This window comes from Momordica charantia (assembly GCF_013281855.1).
Source record: "Momordica charantia cultivar OHB3-1 chromosome 5 unlocalized genomic scaffold, Mcharantia_2.0 BLBB01000005.1, whole genome shotgun sequence".
In the NCBI taxonomy this organism is placed as follows: Eukaryota; Viridiplantae; Streptophyta; class Magnoliopsida; order Cucurbitales; family Cucurbitaceae; genus Momordica; species Momordica charantia.
The window spans coordinates 2,305,010-2,321,729 of NW_028275163.1; the positions used below are offsets into that span (position 1 = coordinate 2,305,010).

General features: G+C 39.1%; 3 protein-coding genes and 2 pseudogenes across 5 annotated transcripts; all 5 read left to right on the forward strand.

The window, feature by feature from the left end:
* The first annotated feature begins 1,417 nt into the window (after positions 1 to 1,417).
* Positions 1,418 to 3,582, forward strand: LOC111016079 (glyoxylate/hydroxypyruvate reductase HPR3). 2 transcript variants are annotated; one of them, XM_022291356.2, is made up of 2 exons: positions 1,418 to 1,978; positions 2,202 to 2,850. In XM_022291356.2, the coding sequence occupies exons 1-2, from the start codon at positions 1,517 to 1,519 to the stop codon at positions 2,721 to 2,723; spliced, it is 984 nt and encodes a 327-aa protein (XP_022147048.1). In that variant the 5' UTR covers positions 1,418 to 1,516; the 3' UTR covers positions 2,724 to 2,850. The 2 variants fall into 2 exon arrangements, 1 of the variants encoding a protein (XP_022147048.1); XR_015790683.1 differs by lacking the exon at positions 2,202 to 2,850 and adding an exon at positions 3,321 to 3,582 and having other exon boundaries at positions 1,837 to 1,978.
* A 2,402-nt stretch (positions 3,583 to 5,984) lies between these two features.
* On the forward strand, positions 5,985 to 7,660 carry LOC148211140 (glyoxylate/hydroxypyruvate reductase HPR3-like; annotated as a pseudogene). The gene is made up of 2 exons (XR_015791060.1): positions 5,985 to 6,572; positions 6,856 to 7,660. The product of XR_015791060.1 is annotated as a glyoxylate/hydroxypyruvate reductase HPR3-like (transcript).
* Positions 7,661 to 9,261: 1,601 nt separating this feature from the next.
* On the forward strand, positions 9,262 to 10,757 carry LOC148211141 (glyoxylate/hydroxypyruvate reductase HPR3-like). Its single transcript, XM_088124592.1, has 2 exons — positions 9,262 to 9,751; positions 10,037 to 10,757. Exons 1-2 carry the CDS (start codon positions 9,269 to 9,271, stop codon positions 10,562 to 10,564), a joined length of 1,011 nt encoding a protein of 336 aa, XP_087980718.1. The 5' UTR covers positions 9,262 to 9,268; the 3' UTR covers positions 10,565 to 10,757.
* A 539-nt stretch (positions 10,758 to 11,296) lies between these two features.
* LOC148211142 (glyoxylate/hydroxypyruvate reductase HPR3-like) lies at positions 11,297 to 13,110 on the forward strand (annotated as a pseudogene).
* A 1,688-nt stretch (positions 13,111 to 14,798) lies between these two features.
* On the forward strand, positions 14,799 to 16,294 carry LOC148211143 (glyoxylate/hydroxypyruvate reductase HPR3-like). The gene is made up of 2 exons (XM_088124506.1): positions 14,799 to 15,288; positions 15,574 to 16,294. The coding sequence occupies exons 1-2, from the start codon at positions 14,806 to 14,808 to the stop codon at positions 16,099 to 16,101; spliced, it is 1,011 nt and encodes a 336-aa protein (XP_087980632.1). The 5' UTR covers positions 14,799 to 14,805; the 3' UTR covers positions 16,102 to 16,294.
* The last annotated feature ends 426 nt before the right edge of the window (positions 16,295 to 16,720 follow it).

Sequence of the window (16,720 nt, forward strand, 5' to 3'; positions counted from 1 at the left end):
GGACATTCCCCAAACCCTTCCAATAAAACTTGAAAAAAGATATACAAGTATCAGACAACATCTCCGCTACCGTTTTTTTTTTGTGAAACAAAATCACAACACCTCACTCTATTGGTATGTTAAAGATAGTTAAGAATCCCACGTTAGGGGATCTAACAATGATTTATAATAGATATTAATAGATACGAGCTACTTGATTTTGAAATGAAAACCATGAATATTAATATGGTATAAAAGCCAAAAACTCAAACATTCTGGATTGGTTTTGAGATGGAAGCTAGAATATTAATAAAGATTATGAACTTCCATCTACGGCCACGGCGACCGTTGCGACCCAGCTCCGGCGGGAACATCACGTCCAACGCAGCTTTACGAGCACTGGATTCCGATCTCTCGCCACTGAAAATCGTGGGGCATATATTTAATCAGCCGTTTTTCAACCGAACCCAACGGACGGAATCGGAGCTCCGATCGGTGGACGACCAGATTTACCCTGCCATCCGGAGGAATGTGATCGGAGCCACCACTATTGCGATCCGACGGTGGAGGGGCTCCACCAAGAGAAGATCGGACGGCTAGAAAGGGGACTTTTTGAGTACCTGGTGGGGACCCACTGATTAGAAACTCGTAGAGGCGAGTGGGGTGCACGTAGGGTTCAGATTTCACGGGGGAGGATTCCATGTCGTGGAGCTATTTGATGCGTCCAAAACTCCAAAGTCTAAACAGTAGTGGATGATGTGAAGGATTTCTTTGGTGCTGTGTGTTGTCCATGTCCTTTACGTTGGATGGTGTGTGTTTGTTTTTTTTCTTCAAAGAAGTATTCGTGATACAACCATAAATTAAATCCTCGCCTCTTAAAATTCAATAAGAACTTTTCTGTCTAGTAGCAGTAGCTAGTCTACCTTTTGAATCCATTTTCTCTAAATCTTTTTATTATTTATATTGATTTTCATTGACCACCAAGTCAATCCATCAAAACTGATAGATAATTAACTTTTACTTTTAGTTTATCTACTTGAAATATACTCTATTTCGGGTATTTTTTTTAGTACAACAACATGTGGGATAGAGATTCAAAGTTTCAAACTCATACCCTTTGATCGAGATATATACTTAAACCAGTTGAACTATGCTCATGTCGACATATTTCATGTATTAATTGTCAAACTTCTCCTTTTTTGACATTATTTAATTTGGGTCTTAATCGTTATATTTTCAAACTATTAAAGCAAAGTTATAAAATTCATGATTTAACTCATCCAGATAGAATAAGCTTTTATCTTAGTCAACTTGAACTTACACCTCAACTAATTAAGATATATATCCTTATCCAAAAAGTAAATGAATTTGAATAAATAAATAAATAAACCTTTGTCGTAATCTTTCTTCATCGTACTCAAACAGGTAAGAAAAAAATCTTTCATCATCTTATTCAATAAAGCCTGTTTGTCGCTTCTTTTACTACTTCTCCCATCAGGTAGAGAGACTACAGATTCCTCTGCCAGCAAGTACAATAATGGCAGTCGAGATACCGGCCGACGAGCTTCCTCAAGTTTTGGTTCTAGCTCCCCCCGCAGATTTCTCATCTCTGGAATCCCAATTCCCAAACAGATTCCATTTCCTCAAACCATGGTTTTCCAAACTCCCACTACTCCAATTCCTCACCTCTTATGCCCAATCCGCCCCAGCATTGCTCGTCAGCCCCGGTGACCGTCTTGCAGTGTCCTCCAACATTCTCGACTGCCTTCCGTCGCTGAAACTCGTCGTCACCATCAGCGCCGGTGTCGATCACTTGGACTTGCCAGAATTACGCCGCTGTGGGGTCGCCATTGCCTATGCAGGAAACTTGTTCTCTGAAGATGTCGCCGATATGGCTGTAGGATTACTCATTGACGTTCTCAGGAAAGTGTCAGCGGGAGACCGGTTCGTGAGGAAAGGGCTTTGGCCTACCAAAGGGAATCCTCCTCTCGGATTAAAGGTGCATTGGTTTTTATCTAATTGCAATTTCCTCTTCATTTCCAATTGCCTCGGTAGCAGAAAGATCGAAATGATGTGTCATCTTTATGCTTTTGATTTGTTTTAACTAGTTAGCCAGAAGCTCGAATCTCCACCTCACCATGTCGTAGGACTAAAATAACTAATTAGTCTCTCATGTAAGAGGTGTAGTTGAATTTGGATGCTTAAGATTTTGTCTTTCGCAGTTGAGCGGCAAGCGAATTGGGATCGTTGGATTGGGGAAAATAGGCTCTGAAGTTGCCAAAAGACTTGAGGGTTTTGGTTGCAAACTCTCATATAACTCAAGGACCAAAAAACCAATAGTTTCATACTCCTACTATTCCAATGTATATGAACTTGCAACCAACTGTGAAGCCATCATAATTTGTTGTGGATTAACTAAAGAGACCCGTCATATGATCAACAGGGAGGTGATGCTTGCTTTAGGAAAAGATGGAGTGATGGTCAATGTTGGTCGTGGGGCAATCATCGACGAGAAGGAGATGATTCAATGTTTGATTGAGGGGGAGATTGGGGGTGTTGGGCTGGATGTGTTTGAGAATGAGCCTGAAATTCCCGAACAGCTCTTTACTCTTGATAATGTAGTGTTGTCGCCGCATGTTGCTGTCACAACAAAAGAATCTATGGAGGGATTGGTTAAGTTGGCAACTGACAACTTAGAAGCACTCTTTGCAAACAAACCGTTGGTGTCTCCCTTTGTGGATTAGTAGAGATACAACTTATCAAAGGGGAGACTAGAAAAACTTTATGACAGAGCTACCTTAATGTATTACTATATTCAACTTTATTTATGGTTATACCGAGACGTTTGTGTTGCAGCCATCAACACCATCATCTTTCAAGTTTTTCTCTATTTTCTCCCCCAATTTCTGATGAGACGAGACCCCTTTAAGACTGGGTGTCTTGTTTTTGAGATTATACTATCCAGCTAGGAGCTTTTCTTCTAGAGCTCTTTGCGGGAGATCAGAGAGAGAGTAGAATGTGTGGGGGGTGAGATATGCCTTGTCAATGGAGTAACAAGTTCCTTCTTTGAAATTTGAAGAATGAGACCAGGATTTTTTCTAACCCCCACCCAAAAAGAAAGAAAAAAGAAAAAATAAAGAGGGAAAAAACAGCATTGTGGACAAAATAAGGGAATGAGAGAAGAATTCTTTGCATGCTAGAAAGGTATTTATTTCTACCGCATTATAATGCATAAAGGCTTGTGAGAACAAACAAATTAAATCGATTTCAAATAAATTTAACTATGATGTGCGATCTCTCCAGCTCCATTTCATGCTATTAACCAAGTTAGTCAATTTCAGTGTGCAGAGAGAGAGAGAGAGAGACCTGGTAGCAGTTTCATTTAACGAAGTGGCACTGGCACAGATGAGGACGGCTATAGTCCGTATACTTGAGGCGATGCAGGTCATAGCGATATCCATCCAAGGTATATCTACTTTGGGGTTTCATGTTGAGATAATCAGTAACTAGGTGGAATACATGTTTTGAAGAACCCTGTCATTCAAACAGAGCTATATATCTAATTAAAACCCAACATAAACAGAGAAATAAGTTTGACCATAATTTGTCATGAATATGATACATGTTGAAGTGAAGTCAATTTTCATAAATAACCCACCAAATTAATGAGTTGGATTCACCTTAGCATCCACATTGCCTGAGAAGAGGCCATAATGGAGCAAAATTGGATTTTCCAAATTGTCACTTCTTGAGAACAGGCACAAAGGCCGCCCGGAATACTCTCAACCCCCAATTGAGTGAGAAAAGTCTTTTTCCTTTTCAACCTTCAAAATTTTTTTCTTCTTTTAATTGATCTCTTGCCCTTGAAAGGTTATCAAAAGAATGCACGACGAAACGTAAGATGAGTACTAATAAATTAACAGAGAATAATTAATCAAAAAAAATCACGTCATCACAAGGGATATACTTGCATATGCTCATAATATAGTGCTTTTTATAAAAACGATTAATTCAAAGAAACTTTCCCCATAATTTACTCTGAGATCACCATTTAATTGCATGCTATACTTCTTGAAAGACAGACAAGTAATTAACCATAATTGCGAAGTATCCTAACTCGTATGCCAGGTAACTTCCCAAAGCAGACGATGATATGGCTCAAGGATAAATAAAAAACAAAGGTAACAAATGTACATGGAAAATAATGAGAATGGCACACAAAACACACACATAATGCAAGTATATTGTGATAATGTGGTGACTAAACTCCTATATGATCCTCTTCAGGACCCGTATATCCAGGAAAACATCAGGGTAGATGCTAACAGTAACTATATTCTTCCAATCAAGTAAAGTGAAGGTGAGGGTAGATTATCATTATTATTATATTTTTCTCAAAAACTCCTTATACACATGTCGTTCTGAGAAATTCAATTATTTTCTCTTTATACGTTTCGTTCCTATTTCTCATATGTGTCGAAGGAACTCAATTTGCCGTAGAGACACTGAAAATGAAGCAACGAATTCAATCCAAAGAAACGACGCCTAATACATCTTTGTGCCACGAATACACATCCGTAGCATGAATGCTAATCACTATCGATTTGAACGCAGTCTGAGTCATTTCCAGAAATACGATAAAAATGCACAAGCATCGTTTTCAACGTACGGTGTTAAACTTAAATTTCTGTTTCGTAATCCCTAAAACTTCTAACAATAATTCGCTTAGTTCTCGAAGCGAACATTACACTTATTTGGCCCCTAACAGAGAAGTAATCAAAATTCAAAGCTCATTGTGAAACTGAAGGAGCCAATTCTGAACTCCCGACCTGACCTGGCCTGAAGAAAACATTAATGCAGAGTAAATTAACTAAGGCTTTCAATCCGTGTTGAGAAAAATGAAGAGAAAGCTGATCTGAGTTCTAATAACTAAAGATCCGGAGTAAAAACTACACTACATTCCTTTTCCTAAACCAGAGGGTGATTAAAAGTAGGGAAAGAGACGCACCAGCATTGTGGCGATAACGGAGAGAAAAAGGAGAAGAACTGCCAGAAAGAACCTCTATCATCCGGCACGCACCACCATTACCTACTTCGTCCTCGTGCTTGGCCAAACCAGACGCCGATCCTTTCTATATTCTTCATCGCCATTGTTGATGAACACGAGGATGCAGAGAATTGATACGAAGAATCACAAAGCGAAGAGCGTTGGTGTAGAATGCTAGGAGAATTTCGTCGCGCGGTCGCGCATAAGAGAGAGCGAATGTAGCAGAAGAACGCGCACAGAAAACGGACGCCGGTCCTTTTATAGTCTACAATATTTTGAATATTTTGAATACGATACAATCATATTTTATTTTGAATATTATTTTTTTTTATATTTATATAGATAACTCAATCATATTTTATTATAAACAAACAAAAATCAAATTGTGTATATAGTTATTATTTTGAACATATGTTTTACAAAGTATTCATGCTAAAGAAACTAATACCTAATAATTGAGGGCAGTTTAGTTTTCAATATTACTTAATTTTAATATTTATAATAAATACATTTAAGATTAATAATATTTAGAAAAAAAATCAGTTTTTCCTCTTAAATTAGAAAAGTTATATAATTTTTCACCTTAAACTTTTAATTTCATCAAATTGAACTCTAAACTTAGATAAGTATAATACTGCTTACCTCCTATTCAATTTTCAAATATATAAAAAAAACACTAACTAATTTAATAATACTTACAAATTAATTTAATAATGCTTACAAATTTAATTTGTAAGTTGGATAATGCATAAAATCCACCATTGAATGCTTAGTCAACAGGCAAATCTTGTGTAATCTTGTGTCATTCCACTTGATCTGATTAGAGTAATACAAGAATATTCACCTGTTGTCCATCTAACCATGTCTTTCGATCTGATCTCTATTTATATGCATCAGTATCCCTCCAATGTAAAATTATCGACGACCCAATAGTATTTAAACTAAATCTTTTTAAGAGTGGGAGTGGGTAGGAATCAGGAGCACATGAAACCACATGCCTTTTCTCTGTAAATTCTAATCATTTGTTCCTAAATGATGGGAGTGGCTTTGGCTGTGAGGATACAAGACAACGGGAATGCGTTTGATTGGCGAGAGAATAATGGATCCTCAGCTTCCTGAAGTTTTGGCTTTAGGTTCTCCCTTGGTATTCTCACTTCTGGAATCCCAATTCCCAAACAGATTCCATTTCCTCAAACCATGGCTTTCCAAACTCCCACTCCTCCAATTCCTCACCTCTTATGCCCAATCCACACAGGCCCTCATCATCCGTGGTGGTGGCTCTATCAAGCTCACTCCCGCCCTTCTCCACTGCCTCCCCTCGCTCAAGCTCGTCGTCACCTCCAGCGTCGGTGTCGATCACCTCGACTTGCCCGAATTGCGCCGCCGCGGGGTCGCCGTTGCCAATGCTGGAAACATCTTTTCCGACGATGTCGCCGATCTGGCGGTGGGATTACTCATCGACGTTCTTAGGAAAGTGTCGGCCGCGGACCGATTCCTGAGGCAAGGGCTCTGGCCTACAAAAGGAGAGTTTCCTCTCGGGTTAAAGGTACAGTGCATTTTGTCTAATAGCCGTTTCCCTTTAAATCATGATATTTAGGGCGGTTTGGTTTCTTTCAACTAAATATAGTTCTTGTTTCTACTCCCGGTAACATTTAGAAACAACCCAAACAAATTTCTGCTTTCTTGTTCTTATTTCCAATTTGTTCCAAAATATAAATAAAAGATTGTTTTAATCACACTTGAATTTATGGATGTTGAGACCATAGAAACAAAAATGTTATCAAACGGACCGTTACTTAATTTAGGTTCTTCTTGAAAAAATTTGACAGTTGAGCCAGAGACGAATCGGGATTATTGGATTGGGGAAGATAGGGAGTGAAGTTGCGAAAAGGCTGGAGGGTTTTGGGTGCAGAATCTCATACACTTCAAGGACCAAAAAGCCATTAGTTCCATACTCATACTATTCCAATGTACATGAACTGGCAGCAGAATGTGAAGCACTGATAATCTGTTGTGGGTTAAATGGAGAAACCCACCATATGATCGACAGAGAGGTGATGGTTGCATTGGGAAAAGATGGAGTGATAATCAACGTCGGGCGTGGGGGAATCATTGATGAGAAGGAGATGATTGAATGTTTGATTGAGGGGAAGATTGGGGAGCTGGGCTTGATGTGTTTGAGAATGAACCTGAAATTCCCCAACAGCTTTGCAGTCTTGAAAATGTTGTGTTGTCACCACATGCAGCTGTGGTAACACATGAATCTTTTGTGGGATTGTGTGAGTTGGTGGTGGACAACTTGGAAGCTTTCTTCTCAAATAAGCCTCTGGTGTCTCTCTTTGTGGATTAGTTGAGGTTCTGCTGGAGGAGGATGAAAACTTGATGGCAGAGAGCCACTCTAGAGTGTTAGTGAATTCAAACTTGTTGGTTTTGGAGAATTGATGTTTATGGTTGCACTAAGATGTTATCTTTTCAACACTTTTCGAATTTACTCCGAAAGATGAGTTTGAGATGACTTTAAAAAGTGAAAAAATTGTTTTTAGTGCTGACCTAAATGTAGTTCAACTGGACTGAGGTTCAAATATTTTCTACACATGTTGTTTAAACTCAAGAAAATAGAAGTGTTTTGGCTTATGAGATTATCCTGTCATCGAGGAGCTTTTCTTTTCGTACTCTTTGCAGGAACAAGAGGGAGATGAGGTTGGAGGGTGAGGTATGAATTAGATTTAATGGAATTAACGAGCTCCTTTAAAATTCGAATTACTATACAAACGCGTCAAATTTGATGGGCTAACTTTTACGGTACATAATCCTTCAAATTTATCTTTGGTCATGTTATGGGATAAAATCGAGAGACACGGGGCACACTCCTAAGTGCAAGAGAGGAAAGGCATGTGTCGCATTAAGCCTCAAATCAACTCTTTCCTGAGGGCAAAGTTCACATGGTGAGGGCAAAGTTCACATGGTGAAATGCCCATGGATCAATTCTACTGTGATATTTCTGTAGTTGGAAGATCCTCTCGTTGACAGATTATGCCAGCTTGAGTATGCTTTCCAGCATTCTCCGCGAAGTCCAACCGTTCTCAAAAGTACGTAATCTCTTGCTGTATACTCTAGCTCCCCACTCTTGTACTCTGACCTAAGTCATAACTTAAAGCTTCGAAATAGATTTCATCGAACACCCCACTAATGGTAAGCTAGGCATCCACCTTAGGCTCGTGTGGACATGTCACCTCAATTGGAATTCAACATCAACAGGTCATATAACTTTCCAGACGAAAAATTGGAACTTAGTTTCATGCTAAATATTACTCTTAAAAGACAACTTTGAATACTCCATAACCACTCAAATGTGCCAGTGAATCCAACTTATTAATTATTTTAGATAACTAATATTTATGGGACATTTTCTAAAGAGAAAAATGATTTAGATAATCAAAATAAGTTTGGAAATCCTAAAAACACTTAGAAAATATTTAAAACATTTTTATTAAAAACACTAAACGTCTCATCTAAAAGTACGTACTTAGTCTTCAAGAAGGTCACGCATGTTTCAAAAACGATCCAATGGCATTTCAAGAACGACAATCAAAATTTGAAAAATTGGGAACCTAAAGTGAAGAACTGCTTGAACATGCGTAGTTCTAAATTCTAATTAGATATTTTTTTCCGAACCGAGAAGAAATTTAAGATACTCTGGCCAACTCCATTTAAAAAGAAGGGTCAAAGGTTTGGATTCCGACATATTTCGGATGCTTAAAGACTACTATTTCAGGGATTGGACTCTCTTTCCCTACTATTAAGTAAAGATTAGCACCTACTATTAAGAACGAGCCAGGTTTCTTGGATCCACGTATCCTCCTCGATACAAATTAGAACTATGATCCTATTGAGCCCCAACGCCTAAATCTATTTGAGTTTTTTTTTCCTTTGTAGGATCAAAGGGAAGGAGCTCTCCTCATTTCTTCTCTGAGAAAGCTTGCTTCATTTTTTAGAGTTGAAGGAAAATCATCATACAAATAGAGGAGCTTGATCCGAATAGGGGCTGGCCATTGGACGGGAGCCGAATTATCCAAACTCAAAATGACAAGGACTCCTCATCGAGCAGGCTCGAGGCTCGATACTATTAAAGAGTCATAAGTAATGGTCAGTTGAGTTCTACGCAAAACATCGACAATTTACACCCTCACAATTTTTATGGTATATCTTAAACTGAAAATATATATAAATAAATACTTTTTTATGGAACCCGATAGAACAGATTCCATGGCGACCAAAATCCATGGCGACGAGCTTCCTCAAGTTTTGGTTCTAGGCTCCCCCTGGGTATTACCCTCTCTCGAATCCCAATTCTCACACAGATTCCATTTCCTCAAACCATCCAATTCCCAATTCCCACTACTCCAATTCCTCTCCTCTTACGCCCAATCCGTCCAAGCCTTGCTCATCCCAGGCGGCAGTTTCGCCCTAACCTCCGCCATTCTCGACTGCCTCCCGTCGCTGAAGCTCGCCGTCACCACCAGCGTCGGCGTCGACCACTTGGACTTGCCGGAGTTGCGCCGCCGTGGGATCGCCGTTGCCTATGCCGGAAACTTGTACTCTGAAGATGTCGCCGATATGGCGGTTGGATTGCTAATCGACGTTCTTAGGAAAGTGTCGGCCGCGGACCGGTTCCTGAGGCAAGGGCTTTGGCCTACCAATCGGGAGTTTCCTCTTGGATTGAAGGTGCGATGCTCTTTACTTTCCATTTCTAAACGGAAAGTAATTTATAAACACATTGGTCCCTCGTTGGTTTATTTATCTAAATGTATAGGAAATTTAACAATTTGTTTACGATAGAAACTAAATCGTTACAAATTAAATACTACTCAAACTAAATTATTACATAACTATACTTTGAGAACCAAATTTTTTACAAATTTAAAAGTATTGGGACTAAATCGTTACAAGGTAAGGTTTAGAAACTAAATCGTTACTTGAAATTTTTTTAACATTTGGAAATTTTCACAGTTGAGCGGGAAACGAATTGGGATTGTTGGACTGGGGAAAATAGGGTGTGAAGTAGCCAAAAGGCTGGAGGGATTTGGGTGCAAGATGTCATATAACTCAAGGACCAAAAAGCCATTAGTTCCATACTCATACCATTCCACTGTACATGAACTGGCAGCAGAGTGTGAAGCTCTGATCGTCTGTTGTGGGTTAACTGAAGAAACCCGCCATATGATCGACAGGGAGGTGATGGTTGCATTGGGAAAAGATGGTGTGATAATCAACGTTGGTCGCGGGGCGATCATCGATGAGAAGGAGCTGATTGAATGTCTGTTACAAGGAGAGATTGGGGGAGCTGGATTGGATGTGTTTGAGAATGAACCTGAAATTCCAGAAGAGCTGTTTGGGGTTGATAATGTTGTGTTGTCGCCACATGTTGCTGTGATTACACATGAATCTATGAAGGGATTGTGTAAGTTGGTGGTGGACAACTTGGAAGCTTTCTTCTCAAATAAACCTCTTGTGTCTCCCTTTATGGATGGAGGTTAGTTTGTAAAGAATTCAGCTGATTTGTTTGGGAAATCTCCTTTATATTAATGCCTAATTCGAAGCTTGGATTCAGAGAACAGGGGACAAGTTCACCCAAAACCTTACTGTATTTAGGCACGAATTTCGTATTGAATAGTTTCAATTCCTTTTGAAACAGTAGATTTGATGATGAATCATTGAATTGTCTGCTCAAGATATCTATTCCTTTCATGGCCATCACCTCTGGTTCTCTACTGCATATTGCAGCCAATTCATGTTGGGTGTCGACCAAAGGCGAAATTTGGAGGCCGTTAAAACAAAAAATAAAGGAGGCATTTGGTAACACGTTGCGGTTACTATTTCCTTTTTTATAATAAAGAAAATATAATAGTATAACACTCATGAATTCAAGAATGATAAAACAAAATATTTATTTATATCGAGACAAATTGGAAATGAGAACAAGAAACAAGAAATTTGTTTATGTTGTTTCTAAAATTTCTATACAATTTTGAGATTGTTTCTAAAAAAAATGAAAAACAAGAAACGTAAATAGCTTCTCAAATGTTTAAATTTCTTAATAAAATTGGAAACGAAAAACAAAAAACTAACATTATCAAACGAGCCCAAAGAGACCCTATGTTTATATATACATAATATTTAGTTGATATTCAATCGATTTTTCGTCACTTAACGAGAATATCGGTTGATTCAATTTTTCGGCTATTCTTTCTCTGTCCCTACTTTAGTATCTTCCTTTGTAAATTAATGTTTTTTTAGTACAAGTAGGGACAGAGAATTCGAACTCACTAATATTACGAGAGCACAAAGTTGGTTGATATTTTATGGTTATATTGACAGGTTTGTTTGGCAGCCATCGACTGAACACCAACATCTTACAAAATTTTCTCCATTTTTATAACATGAAGTGTCAAAGAGGGCACAAAGTCCTACCTTAACTACAAAATGAGAAGATGGATGATATAAAGGGAGAATTTTTATTTCCATTGGGTAAAAGTGTAGAATAATGCTCCTGGTTTCTTGAACTAACGAGAGGGAGAGGGTAGTTGTTGGAGTTTTCTTTTGTTTGTGTTTAAATATTGTTGCACATGGGGCCGGGCCAACGGAACCACGTTTTGCCACTGTGTTTTAAAATATTCCTACATAAAATGGGACCACTACCAGGACACCATGACCAAACCAATTGCCTTTTTTTTTTTTTTTAATTTAACTTTACAATGGGAGTGGTTGTGGATCCGTGTGATTTATATTCTCAGACAAGGAAACGGAAACGGCAGATCTGAGTACAGAATTATTAGAATGGCATCAGAAGCCGAACACCTTCCTCAAGTTTTGGTTATAGGTCCTCCCGGGATATTCTCACTTCTCGAATCCCAATTCCCAAACAGATTCCATTTCCTCAAACCATGGCTTTCCCAACTCCCACTCCTCCAGTTTCTCACCTCTTATGCGCAATCCACACAGGCCCTCCTCATCCGAGCTGGTGGCTCCATCAAGCTCACTCCCGCACTTCTCCATTGCCTCCCCTCGCTCAAGCTCGTCGTCACCGCCAGCGTCGGTGTCGATCACCTCGACTTACCGGAATTACGCCGCCGTGGGGTCGCCGTTGCCACTGCAGGAAACTTGTTCTCTGAAGATGCTGCGGACATGGCGGTCGGATTACTAATAGACGTTCTTAGGAACGTTTCTGCGGCGGATCGGTTCGTGAGGCAAGGCCTTTGGTCTACAAAAGGGGTTTTCCTCTCGGGTTAAAGGTACGGTGCATTTTTTCTGAGTGTATTTTTTCTAATTTCAGTGTAGTTGAATTTGGATTAAAATTTAACAGTTGAGCCGGAAACGAATTGGGATTGTTGGATTGGGGAAGATTGGGTGTGAAGTTGCGAAAAGGCTGGAGGGTTTTGGGTGCAGAATCTCATACACTTCAAGGACCAAAAAGCCATTAGTTCCATACTCATACTATTCCAATGTACATGAACTGGCAGCAGAATGTGAAGCACTGATAATCTGTTGTGGGTTAAATGGAGAAACCCACCATATGATCGACAGAGAGGTGATGGTTGCATTGGGAAAAGATGGAGTGATAATCAACGTCGGGCGTGGGGGAATCATTGATGAGAAGGAGATGATTGAATGTTTGATTGAGGGGAAGATTGGGGGAGCTGGGCTTGATGTGTTTGAGAATGAACCTGAAATTCCCCAACAGCTTTGCAGTCTTGAAAATGTTGTGTTGTCACCACATGCAGCTGTGGTAACACATGAATCTTTTGTGGGATTGTGTGAGTTGGTGGTGGACAACTTGGAAGCTTTCTTCTCAAATAAGCCTCTGGTGTCTCTCTTTGTGGATTAGTTGAGGTTCTGCTGGAGGAGGATGAAAACTTGATGGCAGAGAGCCACTCTAGAGTGTTAGTGAATTCAAACTTGTTGGTTTTGGAGAATTGATGTTTATGGTTGCACTAAGATGTTATCTTTTCAACACTTTTCGAATTTACTCCGAAAGATGAGTTTGAGATGACTTTAAAAAGTGAAAAAATTGTTTTTAGTGCTGACCTAAATGTAGTTCAACTGGACTGAGGTTCAAATATTTTCTACACATGTTGTTTAAACTCAAGAAAATAGAAGTGTTTTGGCTTATGAGATTATCCTGTCATCGAGGAGCTTTTCTTTTCGTACTCTTTGCAGGAACAAGAGGGAGATGAGGTTGGAGGGTGAGGTATGAATTAGATTTAATGGAATTAACGAGCTCCTTTAAAATTCGAATTACTATACAAACGCGTCAAATTTGATGGGCTAACTTTTACGGTACATAATCCTTCAAATTTTATCTTTGGTCATGTTATGGGATAAAATCGAGAGACACGGGGCACACTCCTAAGTGCAAGAGAGGAAAGGCATGTGTCGCATTAAGCCTCAAATCAACTCTTTCCTGAGGGCAAAGTTCACATGGTGAGGGCAAAGTTCACATGGTGAAATGCCCATGGATCAATTCTACTGTGATATTTCTGTAGTTGGAAGATCCTCTCGTTGACAGATTATGCCAGCTTGAGTATGCTTTCCAGCATTCTCCGCGAAGTCCAACCGTTCTCAAAAGTACGTAATCTCTTGCTGTATACTCTAGCTCCCCACTCTTGTACTCTGACCTAAGTCATAACTTAAAGCTTCGAAATAGATTTCATCGAACACCCCACTAATGGTAAGCTAGGCATCCACCTTAGGCTCGTGTGGACATGTCACCTCAATTGGAATTCAACATCAACAGGTCATATAACTTTCCAGACGAAAAATTGGAACTTAGTTTCATGCTAAATATTACTCTTAAAAGACAACTTTGAATACTCCATAACCACTCAAATGTGCCAGTGAATCCAACTTATTAATTATTTTAGATAACTAATATTTATGGGACATTTTCTAAAGAGAAAAATGATTTAGATAATCAAAATAAGTTTGGAAATCCTAAAAACACTTAGAAAATATTTAAAACATTTTTATTAAAACACTAAACGTCTCATCTAAAAGTACGTACTTAGTCTTCAAGAAGGTCACGCATGTTTCAAAAACGATCCAATGGCATTTCAAGAACGACAATCAAAATTTGAAAAATTGGGAACCTAAAGTGAAGAACTGCTTGAACATGCGTAGTTCTAAATTCTAATTAGATATATTTTTTTCCGAACCGAGAAGAAATTTAAGATACTCTGGCCAACTCCATTTAAAAAGAAGGGTCAAAGGTTTGGATTCCGACATATTTCGGATGCTTAAAGACTACTATTTCAGGGATTGGACTCTCTTTCCCTACTATTAAGTAAAGATTAGCACCTACTATTAAGAACGAGCCAGGTTTCTTGGATCCACGTATCCTCCTCGATACAAATTAGAACTATGATCCTATTGAGCCCCAACGCCTAAATCTATTTGAGTTTTTTTTTCCTTTGTAGGATCAAAGGGAAGGAGCTCTCCTCATTTCTTCTCTGAGAAAGCTTGCTTCATTTTTTAGAGTTGAAGGAAAATCATCATACAAATAGAGGAGCTTGATCCGAATAGGGGCTGGCCATTGGACGGGAGCCGAATTATCCAAACTCAAAATGACAAGGACTCCTCATCGAGCAGGCTCGAGGCTCGATACTATTAAAGAGTCATAAGTAATGGTCAGTTGAGTTCTACGCAAAACATCGACAATTTACACCCTCACAATTTTTATGGTATATCTTAAACTGAAAATATATATAAATAAATACTTTTTTATGGAACCCGATAGAACAGATTCCATGGCGACCAAAATCCATGGCGACGAGCTTCCTCAAGTTTTGGTTCTAGGCTCCCCCTGGGTATTACCCTCTCTCGAATCCCAATTCTCACACAGATTCCATTTCCTCAAACCATCCAATTCCCAATTCCCACTACTCCAATTCCTCTCCTCTTACGCCCAATCCGTCCAAGCCTTGCTCATCCCAGGCGGCAGTTTCGCCCTAACCTCCGCCATTCTCGACTGCCTCCCGTCGCTGAAGCTCGCCGTCACCACCAGCGTCGGCGTCGACCACTTGGACTTGCCGGAGTTGCGCCGCCGTGGGATCGCCGTTGCCTATGCCGGAAACTTGTACTCTGAAGATGTCGCCGATATGGCGGTTGGATTGCTAATCGACGTTCTTAGGAAAGTGTCGGCCGCGGACCGGTTCCTGAGGCAAGGGCTTTGGCCTACCAATCGGGAGTTTCCTCTTGGATTGAAGGTGCGATGCTCTTTACTTTCCATTTCTAAACGGAAAGTAATTTATAAACACATTGGTCCCTCGTTGGTTTATTTATCTAAATGTATAGGAAATTTAACAATTTGTTTACGATAGAAACTAAATCGTTACAAATTAAATACTACTCAAACTAAATTATTACATAACTATACTTTGAGAACCAAATTTTTTACAAATTTAAAAGTATTGGGACTAAATCGTTACAAGGTAAGGTTTAGAAACTAAATCGTTACTTGAAATTTTTTTAACATTTGGAAATTTTCACAGTTGAGCGGGAAACGAATTGGGATTGTTGGACTGGGGAAAATAGGGTGTGAAGTAGCCAAAAGGCTGGAGGGATTTGGGTGCAAGATGTCATATAACTCAAGGACCAAAAAGCCATTAGTTCCATACTCATACCATTCCACTGTACATGAACTGGCAGCAGAGTGTGAAGCTCTGATCGTCTGTTGTGGGTTAACTGAAGAAACCCGCCATATGATCGACAGGGAGGTGATGGTTGCATTGGGAAAAGATGGTGTGATAATCAACGTTGGTCGCGGGGCGATCATCGATGAGAAGGAGCTGATTGAATGTCTGTTACAAGGAGAGATTGGGGGAGCTGGATTGGATGTGTTTGAGAATGAACCTGAAATTCCAGAAGAGCTGTTTGGGGTTGATAATGTTGTGTTGTCGCCACATGTTGCTGTGATTACACATGAATCTATGAAGGGATTGTGTAAGTTGGTGGTGGACAACTTGGAAGCTTTCTTCTCAAATAAACCTCTTGTGTCTCCCTTTATGGATGGAGGTTAGTTTGTAAAGAATTCAGCTGATTTGTTTGGGAAATCTCCTTTATATTAATGCCTAATTCGAAGCTTGGATTCAGAGAACAGGGGACAAGTTCACCCAAAACCTTACTGTATTTAGGCACGAATTTCGTATTGAATAGTTTCAATTCCTTTTGAAACAGTAGATTTGATGATGAATCATTGAATTGTCTGCTCAAGATATCTATTCCTTTCATGGCCATCACCTCTGGTTCTCTACTGCATATTGCAGCCAATTCATGTTGGGTGTCGACCAAAGGCGAAATTTGGAGGCCGTTAAAAACAAAAAATAAAGGAGGCATTTGGTAACACGTTGCGGTTACTATTTCCTTTTTTATAATAAAGAAAAATATAATAGTATAACACTCATGAATTCAAGAATGATAAAACAAAATATTTATTTATATCGAGACAAATTGGAAATGAGAACAAGAAACAAGAAATTTGTTTATGTTGTTTCTAAAATTTCTATACAATTTTGAGATTGTTTCTAAAAAAAATGAAAAACAAGAAACGTAAATAGCTTCTCAAATGTTTAAATTTCTTAATAAAATTGGAAACGAAAAACAAAAAACTAACATTATCAAACGAGCCCAAAGAGACCC

What these genes read in the sequence shown, in the direction of transcription:
- LOC148211141 (XM_088124592.1), top strand. Translation starts at nt 9,269, where the DNA reads ATGGAACCCGATAGAACAGATTCCATGGCGACCAAAATCCATGGCGAC. An exon ending in AGTTTCCTCTTGGATTGAAG is followed by an intron (nt 9,752 to 10,036) that starts GTGCGATGCTCT and finishes AAATTTTCACAG; the next exon opens with TTGAGCGGGAAACGAATTGG.
- LOC148211143 (XM_088124506.1), top strand. Translation starts at nt 14,806, where the DNA reads ATGGAACCCGATAGAACAGATTCCATGGCGACCAAAATCCATGGCGAC. An exon ending in AGTTTCCTCTTGGATTGAAG is followed by an intron (nt 15,289 to 15,573) that starts GTGCGATGCTCT and finishes AAATTTTCACAG; the next exon opens with TTGAGCGGGAAACGAATTGG.
- LOC111016079 (XM_022291356.2), top strand. Translation starts at nt 1,517, where the DNA reads ATGGCAGTCGAGATACCGGCCGACGAGCTTCCTCAAGTTTTGGTTCTA. An exon ending in ATCCTCCTCTCGGATTAAAG is followed by an intron (nt 1,979 to 2,201) that starts GTGCATTGGTTT and finishes TGTCTTTCGCAG; the next exon opens with TTGAGCGGCAAGCGAATTGG.